A 10132-nucleotide genomic window follows, 5' to 3' on the forward strand; every position below is an offset into this window, starting at 1 on the left:
ATCGAACCAAAACTCTTTGTCCATGCCTTTGTCTCCATCTCCACAAGGTGATTTTAAAAAGACGGATGACTAGAATTGTCAGTGATGATGAAATCGTTATTGATTATATGATAAAGGGTTTGCAGGAAATCTTGAAGGTAATCTAACAACTTTTGTTGGTAGACGAGATTTGAGGAGGGGGTGGGGGTGCTAGGGTGGAGGATGGAGGAAACGATTGCGTCTACGATTGATGGTATATGAGAGATGGCCGACCAGAGTGAAGAGAAATATTATCTATGTATTTTTGAAAGAAAATAAATATAATAATGTAATTAAAAAAGTTATAAAATATTATATGAATAAATAACAAGTTTTGTATAAAAATAAAATGATCATTTTGTTAGATCCATGAAAAATTTTAAAAATATGAAGGAAGAGATGTAGCATTTTTTATAGTTATTTTAAATATGATATATTTTTGAGATAATTACAAATTTAGCCAAATACACTAATTACCTTACAAATTTAGCAAAAAAAAAATTAAAATTGCAATTATAACCACTGAAATCGCAGATGAAAATGACCTATCTGTGATTTTGCGCTTCCATCTGCGAAGGTACAAGCGCCTAAAGCACAACTGTGCTTTAGGCACTTGTACATTCGCAGATGGAATAGTCCATTTGCGATTTATCCTGTTCCATATGCGATTTAAGTTGAAAAAAGTATAAAGCCGTTTTTTTTCTTCATTTTTCACTCTTCAATTTAGAAAAACTCCTCTCTCGGCGATTCCCTCTGACGATTTTTGAAGAAAATGGACAATTTTTTCAACAATCCCGAAAATATGGTTAGATTTTAACTCTTTTTATGTTTTAATTAACATTTATTTAGTATATGTTTTTATTATTTTATTATTTATTGTATTAGTTAGTGTAAAAAAAAATGAAATTATATTGTTTGTGATTGGGTAATTTTGTTGTATTTGATAGATTTAATATTATTTATTAGTAACCTTGAAATTTTAATGTTATTTTCTTAGTGGTTGTATGAATGTACAAGTATAAACTGCATAGAATGTGCATTGGCTTGTTGTATATTTAGTAAAATGGTTAAAATATGTTATTTTTTTAAGTTCAAAGTTAAATAATTTGTTACAATATTGTTTACAATATGTTTGGTTAGTGGTTTAAGTTGAGAAATTGATATAGCATGGTTAGAATATGTTATTTGTTGTTTGTATAGTTGTTGTATAACTTGAAAAATTGTATATACTTGTCGTTTAAGTTGAAAATTTGTATATACTTGTCGTTTGTATAACATGGTTACAATATGTTTACAATAGTCGTTTGTATATTTGTCGTTTAACTTGAAAATTTGTATTTACTTGTCGTTTAAGTTGAAAATTTGTTATAGTTTGGTTAGAATATGTTATTTTTTTTAATTTGAAAGTTAAAAATCGTTTGTATACTTGTCGTATAACTTGAAAAATTGTATATACTTGTCGTTTAAGTTGAAAAATTGTTATAGTATGTTATTGTTTTTCAACGTAAATATAGAAATTATTGATTGAATGTTGGTTTTTGCATTGTTTATGTTTGTAATTTGAATGTTGGATTATTATTGCATTTAATATTCAGATATTTTAAAATGAAATAGTTATTTAGTTTTCTAATATGTTGTTGTTTTTTGTGCAACATGATTCTAATAATTTCAATGTTAAACCTATTGTGAACTTAAAAGGATCGGGGTGTAACATTTGAGAAGTATTTGAGGTGTTAGATGGTGTCAGACGTGATATTTTTAGACAAACAGTATTTGGTTACTTGTTGGACGTCCCTCGTTTACAAGGGGACAGATTGCTGTTCCACAAGATGTTTCTTCATCAGATACGGCCGGACGCTGTTTTATCTCCAGATGAAATAAAATGGTTATATTTTAGAGTGGGTGATACGAAAATGGTATATATGGCCCGAAAGAGTTTTGTTTGATAATCGGGTTGAATTTTGGCGAGTATCCTAAAATGATAGGCACAAAAGTGTCAGAAAAAATAGTTAGTACTAAAAAAAGATGTTTATTGCGTGAACGTCTATTTCCGAACCATACAAATAGTTCGGTGAAAATTGGTGACCTGAAAAGTTATATTTTAAATCATCCATTATTAGAAGTTGGCGACGCTGAGGCAGTTAGAGTATGTTTGATATACATTTTGTTTGAATGATTTTTGGGAAAAGAAATAAATGATCGGGCGCCACAAGATTGGTTTTTTTTGCTGAGAATTTGGATGTCTGGAACATGTATTTTTTGTTTACTTTGAAAGTTTCATATTATTAATGTTAATGTATATTATAACTAATATTTTTTTGTTTTGTTAGTTTTGCTTGGGGTAACTATTTATGGGATTTTACCTATGACGACCTTGAGGATACGTGGAACAAGATAAATAAATATTTATCACTGCCAGAGCGTCGTCAAACTTTAAAATACTCCGTCCCATGATTTACGGCTCCATTTAGGGTATAAAAAATTATTTATATTTAAATGCTTTTATTGTTATGTTGGTTATTTTAATTTTAATTTTTATTACTATAATTGTAAAAATTGTAGATATGAATATATGAGATGCTTCCGGCTGTTTGTGCCTGTGGATTTGTATTGAGAAAAAATAGAGACATGCCTCGGATGAAACGATGGAGTGGCACAAAAAAATTGAAATGGGTTGATGTGAACAAGATTTTTTCAATGACACAGGTTTGTAATTTTTTTTATTTTTAATAAAATTCATTATTATACTTTTATATGCATTTTTAATATGTTCAATTTTTTAGGAGGGACAACGACCAAGAAATAAAATGTCACCGAGTGATGATGAGATGTCATCTTCTTATTATATGCTATTGCAAGAGTATGTATATGGTGAACGGAAATCAGTTCCATCCCCAGTACGGGACCATTTTAGGAGACAAGACGAATCTTCGTCTAGTATGTCGTCCAGTGGTCGCTCTCACGGTAGAGGTGGGCGTAGTGGGAAACCCAGCTTAGAGGAGGTGTTGAAACGGCTACATGAACTAGAGCAACATGTGTTTATGAACCGAAAACCTACTGAGGTGTTTGTTGAAGAAGTGAATAATGAAGATCTATGGAATAACATCAGTTTTGAGGAGCCTGCAGTATTCCAAACAAATTTAGGTCAACCGGTTAATTACACGCTACATTTTTTATATAATTTATTAACATATTTGAAAATTTTTGTTCATATTTTATAGTTGAAAATGTAGGTTGTCGAAGATGAAAGGATGAATAAAAATAATACAAATGAAAATGTTTTTGGTGATATTGAAGACGACAATGTTATTATATATATATTACAGTTACGATTTTAATAATTAAATTTTAAGGTGTCTTTCGTTAATAACTATAATGTGTTAATTTTAATGTAGGAGTTGGAGGAGAGGAATGAGAATGCGGGTTGTAGTAGGAACAAATTTGATGATGATGTGTTTGATTTAAACGATGATAATGAAGCTAAAAAGGTTGTTATACTTATATTTATTTTTATTTTTTTTAGTAGATTGAAACATTTTTTAATTAGAGATTATTGCTTATTAATTTAGGTGTCGGAGGAAGATGATTTAATAATTACGGGAAATGTAAATTATTATGATGATTATGGTTTTGATGGCAAAGAAGTTACACCCAATAGACCGAGGGCTCGAAATCCATCAAAGTATGGGTGCCCTCCTTACACCGAGGTATTCGTTTAATTTAAAAGCTTATATCGTAATAATAAAATTTTATTTTTATGTGAATTATTTGAAAGATAGAGATTTAAACATTTGAATATTGTTTTAGTTGCACACGACACCGAAGCAAAAAAGAATACCAAAAAAGAAGGTTGATATCAAATCAACAAGCCCCGTTCCTCCTCCAGCATTTGTTGTTGTTCACGACTTCTCCGTGTTGCGCCTGCAACCTTATGTAGCAGGCGGTGAGGTTGTGATCCAGAATTATTTATTTCATTCATATAACGTGCAACATCATTTGTTTAATTGGTGTTAGATAGAGATTTTTGGAGCGCCTTGTTTGGGCATACACACGACGGATGGTTAGAGGCAGCGGTAAAATAATTTTTAATTTATTATTTTAAAACTTTTTTGTTTTTTTACTTAATAACAAAAGTATCATAATTTTGTGCAGCATATGACCATTTGGTATAGACTACTGATGGAGAGACGTTTTGATAGCGACCAACATACAATAATGCCTCCAAATTTTTTTGCATGCCATGTTCTGGAGGATGGGTACGATTGGAGGGCGATTATGTCTGGTATTGCTACATACCCCAACTGCATGGTTTCTTGGTGGGATGTCGATACGGTAAACTGAATTTAATTTTTTGAAATTTTTATCGTTATTATCGTTATGTTTTTGTATTCTGATATGCAAACATAAAAATTTATTTTTTTTACCTTATACAGGTCCTAATGTCGATTCATTCATTCCCTAATCACTGGTTATTTGGGGAACTACAATTGGCGTCAATGGAAGTCCATCTTTATGACAGTCTCGGTAGAGGGGCTTATGAAAAATTAAGCTCTGATAGAATCGTTACCAAATATGAAGCTAGGGTGGCAGATTATTTAGACAAGATTGACTATTGGGCCCGGAGGAACATCCCAAGGATTCCATTGAATATGCAATTCATTTTCGAAACAAATGTTCCACAACAAAGTAGTCAGTTGGGAGATTGCGGTGTTTTTGTTTGTATGTTTATGGAACAATTAGTTTCAGGCCAACCAATACGTGAACTTATTGACCCAAGGAACGCAGCTTTAGAGTTTCGCCAACGGATGGCAAAAATTTATTGGGGGTCGAGTTTTGGTCCTATGTAGTTGGATTATATATTTGTATATGTAATTGAATGTTGGATTTAATGACCTACTATCAAAACAATATTAAAAAGCTTACAACTTGTAAACAATAATTGCCAAAAACAACACCCAACTACAAACAACATAGATGATTGGTCCTTCTCTTCATCAACCCAACTGATAAACCCACATTTTGGTCCCTGTAATTTAAACATTGACAATAAGAATTGTTGCCATATAATCATGAGGGTGTAAATATGAATGAAGTTAAGAATATGATACCATATATGGGCAAGCATAAAATAATCTTCCTGGGTTTTTAGCTGTACCTGAAATCCTAATGATACGTTCACCTCCACAATTACAGTATGCCATTCGCCTTATTTATTCTATCAAATATGACTTATTTTCACAGATAAATTTCATGGAGTGACTTTACACCCATTTATAGAAGAAATTTTATTACAGACAAGTATGTTTGACTATGAAATGAACTGGTTTGACTATGAATTTAAAAGTTGAACTATGAACTACAGACAAGTACATTGTCTTGTCTTGTCTTGTCGATCAGTGATGTTTGACTATGAAATGAACTGGTTTGACTATGAATTTAAAAAGTTGAACTATGAAGTATGAACTGTAGAGAAACACCAATTTGTATATAATTATAATTGGATTCATGTGATGATTGTAAAACACTTTCATTGCTTGTGAAAATGAGTACTTACACCGAAAGAAGCTTTTCTCAGCTACCAATATTCTTGCATAATGTTCAAAGAACAAATCCTAATACCTTCACAGCCATCAAGAAAACGGATACCAACCGCTTTCAATTCTGTTTTGTGGCTTTAGGTTGCGTGGTATAACATATTTGTTTTATTGAGTTAATTAATATTTATTGGTAATGTGTCTCGTTTACTCTTTACTTATCACTAATATATGTTTGTTTTTTTATGCAGATTTGTACCTTCCTTAGGTGCATGATACCGTTAATATACGTGGGTTATTTACCCCTTCTTGGTAACTATCTGACAACAATGTACTTCGCAGTGGCTTTGGATGGAAACCATGAACCCCTACTCTTAGCAATTGGTTTGGGAACCTTAGAGTGTGAAGAATCATGGAGATGGTTCATGATGAAGTTAAAAGAGTGTTTAGGTGAGGATATAGAGGTTGGTTTCATAAGCAACCTATGTGATAAAATAGACTTTGTTGTTCAGAGTGTCTACCCATATTCGTATCATGGATATTGTCCTAAAGATATAGCTCGAAAAATACGAGATTCTGTCGGACATAATGATACGGAAGTCGAAACGTTGTTTTGGAAGTCATGCAATGCATATAGTGTTCATGATTTTTACTTGTGTCTGGAAATGTTGCAAAGTGCATGTAGGAAACCACCTTTCTGCACCTTGCTTAGGAGTCCAATTTTCTGGCTTGACGATATAACAATTTCAAAATGGACACGAACATTTTTCCCAAAAGTACGTTACAATGTTAAATCGATTGATGTCCCTGAAATGTTGCAAATTATATCCACGTCCACACGTGAGTTTACTATAACAACGATAATTGAGTTAATCAATACGTCGATACAATCAAAGTATGCTGAATGGGCTGAAGTGGCAAGTAACTTTATACTTATATTTAGTTTTTTCTTGTATTATTATTTTAAAATTAACAAATATTGCAGGGAGGTTGTCTGGTGGTGTGACCCCTTATGCTGAGAATAAGGTTCAAAAGCGTGTCAACAAGTCTTATAGTTGGGTTGCAAGACGTTTGTATGGGGATACATTTGAAGTCAATGACAATTTTGCCACCAACAAAGTACAATTTGAACGTAGGGTATGTAGTTGTGCGAAATGAAAAAAAAACGGTATACCATGTGGCCACGTTATAGCATCTCTAAGAACCTGTACGTCTGAAGCCATTCACGAAATTGTTGATTATAAGTTCACTGCTGTCGTGTATCGAGTTGCATTTGGATCTGAGTCGGTGAATTCTATACCATCACATGTGCACTGGGAAATACCAAATGAAAGGGTGGTCCTGTTACCTCCTTAAAAGAAAGAGTTATTCATGTACCCCGTTTGTATTTTATGTCATATTATGTATTAGTTATTTATGTACGACGTTGCATTTTATGTCATGTTATGTACTAGTTATGGGTTAATGTTTTAATGAATTGATTATGGACCTGTTATCTTAATTCATTTTTAATTGCGATTGAGGAAACAACATACATTAAAAGTAAGGGAGATTTATTAACTACTCACAAAACACACGTACAAAAACAAGCAACGTAAATAACGAAAAACAAACAACTTAACCAACATGCATATTAAAAGTGAGGGACATTCTTTAAAAGATTCCACGCATCTCCATGGGTAAACTCCCTACCATCAGATTCGAAACGGTATAGTTTCAAAGCCACCTGTATCAGAATGTCTTCATCTATATTCACATGTTCATTATCCAGCTCGTTATAAATACGTTGAAAATGCTTGACCTTTATTTTCAAATCCAGAAACTTCGCTTTGACATCTCTTCTTCTTCGATATTGAGTACGCCCCATTTGATGGTGAAACAAATGACAGACACGAGACCAAAATGATCCAACGCGAACTTCTGGCGGACCCGGTGGAAAATCGTCCTCTACAGTTACAATCCAAGCTTGAACCAAAGCGACATCCTCTTCGTTGCTCCATCTAAGTGGTACAGGTGAGTCCATAGTTGCAAGGGGAAAAAGTAATGCGATACAATTAAAATGGATATGAACAACTATTTATAGCGACTCCTTATTTTTCCGGTACAATGACTTGTCACCTCAAGTAGCAATGTATTGTGTTGTCATTCGATGCAATGGCTTGTCAACTCGAACAGTGATCTCTTGTGTTCTCAGTTAGTACACTGCGTTCTTTAGTTAAGTTGGACTATGAATTGCAGACAAATTCCAAGATTAGACTGCGATATTGTGTATAAACTACTATAAATTGACATTAAGTTAAAAAAAACAGTTTACTAAACGTTGTTACAGTTATTCATATATTATTTTTGAAATTTTACTCTCTTTGTTTCACTAAAAATGAGTTCAATAACATGGAGCAATGAGGAGTTCTTGGTTCTTACACGTGCATATATTCAGGTGTACGAGACCAGCAAGTTGAACGATCCAATGTTTTGGACTCGTTTAGCCAATATCTTCAACGCTGAAAACCGAATGACTACAGCAAACAATCGTGACGAACTGGACATCTTAGCAAGATGGTATGAAATGAAAACTGAAGTTCTATTATTCAACGATCTTTATACCAAAATTGACGACACCCGTTTAAATGCTACTGAGGAGGTCATCTTGGAAGCTGCTAAGGAGGAATACAAGTCATTAAGTGACGGGTTGGAATTTCAGTTTGAAGCCCCTTGGAATATTTTGAAATATATCCCGTTTATTTAGTATCTATTTCTATTTATTAGGTATGTACTAGGTTATTTTCATGTATTACGTATGTATTCGATGCACCTCCTATGTTTAATTTTAATTAATAAATTCTCATTGCATTAGTTTTCACGATACATTACAATACATTACTAACAACAATTCCATGAACCATTAAACTTAAAACATTACAAACATTACTAAAAACAACGCATTAAACTTAAACTATTAAAATAACAACCATTACATGAAAAATTAAACTTAAAACATTACTACAAACAAAGCATTAAAATAAAAAACAAGTCCATGGGTTATTTTTAACGGAAAATAGAGCGGTCTACATGAAATACTGATTATTTTTAACAACCTTCCAAACTTCCTCATATTCGAAGTCTCTGCCTTCACGCTCACAGATGTAAAAATATGTAACAGCTTCCAAGAACTCTTCTTTGTCTCGACAACGAAGTTTGGTACTTTTCGCATAATTACACGCTCGATTGAACCATGTGACTTCTTCCTTTACATCCATCCATTTACTAACAACATCTGATTGTTGTCGTTGTTGTCCTTCTCCCATCTCATGGTTGAACAAAGCTGTTATGCGGGCCCATTCATCACCTACTAGGAAATGCAGGGGAGTAAGTAACAGTACACCCTCCTTAACACTTAGCCAGCATCGTGTTAGAACCAACACCTCGTTTGTCGTCCATGGTCGTTCAGAATTGGAACCAGGTACTTCATTCGAAGAAGTTGCTGCATTCGACGACATTTCTAAATATGGGAGTTGGTTTCGTTTAGATGATATGGGTGTTTGGTTTGTAGAGCTTAAACATCTATTTATATTAATAAATACAAGACTATGAATTACAACTTTGACTACGAAATGGTTGCATTTGGACTATGATTTGCAGGTCACTGCAGTGACTTATCATGTCAAACAATCATTTATGTCTTGTCACTTCAGAGTTTGACTACGATTTGCAGGTTACTACAGTGACTTGTCATTAATGTGTAGTCATTTCAAAGTTCGACTATGAATTACAACTCTGACTACGAAATGGTTGCATTTGGACTATGATTTGCAGATGGACTAGTATGTATAAATACCACTTATAGCACCAGTTTATTATAATCTCGACTTTATTATGAGTTCCTCAAAAAATTTTGAAATTTGCCCATGCAACGAAGTAGATTGTTACTACTGTGATTCAGTCGACCCTTTTTTTACACCCTCTTCAGCAGGCCCATATATGTCAGATGAAAATTTTGAAGAATTGAAAAAGGCTGAAGAACAACAAGAACAGGACAAAGAGTCATCCCGACTTCTCACTCAACGTGGTAATGATATTGCATCGGGATGCAAACAAGCTCAAGAATGGATAGACCTCAATAAAAACAAAATCAAAGAGCATGAAGAATGGATAAAAAAGACTAAGAAGGCAATCAAAACGACTGAAAAATGGCTTGCTGAGAAGGACGAGGGGATGATACACCTTAGGGTGCAAAAGGATTGTTTGGAAGATAAAATGAGAATTAGGGATGACTATATAACAATCGAGAAAGAGAAGTACCCATTGCAGTTCCCTGAGTTTAAAAATTAGTTACAAAAATGGTGTAACATTATCATGATACACCTTAGGGTGCAAAAGGATCGTTTGTTGTTTTTTTTAATAACATCTTTTTTTACCGTTAAGCATCATTTGTTGTTATAATATTCAAACTAAATATTATAATATAAAATTTTCATTAATTGTTATAATCTGCAAACTAAACTAAAATATGAAAGCATAACAATGTATTGTAAGATTTAATAAAAAAATTACAATACATAATAAGTTAACAACTCTTCATT

General features: G+C 32.9%; 1 protein-coding gene across 1 annotated transcript; it reads left to right on the forward strand.

The window, feature by feature from the left end:
• The first annotated feature begins 5560 nt into the window (after positions 1–5560).
• Positions 5561–6710, forward strand: LOC145139735 (uncharacterized). Its single transcript, XM_079073453.1, has 3 exons — positions 5561–5704; positions 5804–6473; positions 6538–6710. The coding sequence occupies exons 1-3, from the start codon at positions 5561–5563 to the stop codon at positions 6708–6710; spliced, it is 987 nt and encodes a 328-aa protein (XP_078929579.1).
• Positions 6711–10132: the final 3422 nt, after the last annotated feature.

This window comes from Lactuca virosa, chromosome 9 (assembly GCF_052849685.1).
Source record: "Lactuca virosa cultivar CGN04683 chromosome 9, Lactuca_virosa_CGN04683_v6, whole genome shotgun sequence".
Taxonomy (NCBI): domain Eukaryota; kingdom Viridiplantae; phylum Streptophyta; class Magnoliopsida; order Asterales; family Asteraceae; genus Lactuca; species Lactuca virosa.

Coding starts and splice junctions, on each gene's coding strand:
- LOC145139735 (XM_079073453.1), top strand. CDS start 5,561: ATGAGTACTTACACCGAAAGAAGCTTTTCTCAGCTACCAATATTCTTG. Junction 5,705..5,803: donor TTGTGGCTTTAGGTTGCGTG/GTATAACATATT, acceptor TTTTTTATGCAG/ATTTGTACCTTCCTTAGGTG. Junction 6,474..6,537: donor TGAATGGGCTGAAGTGGCAA/GTAACTTTATAC, acceptor CAAATATTGCAG/GGAGGTTGTCTGGTGGTGTG.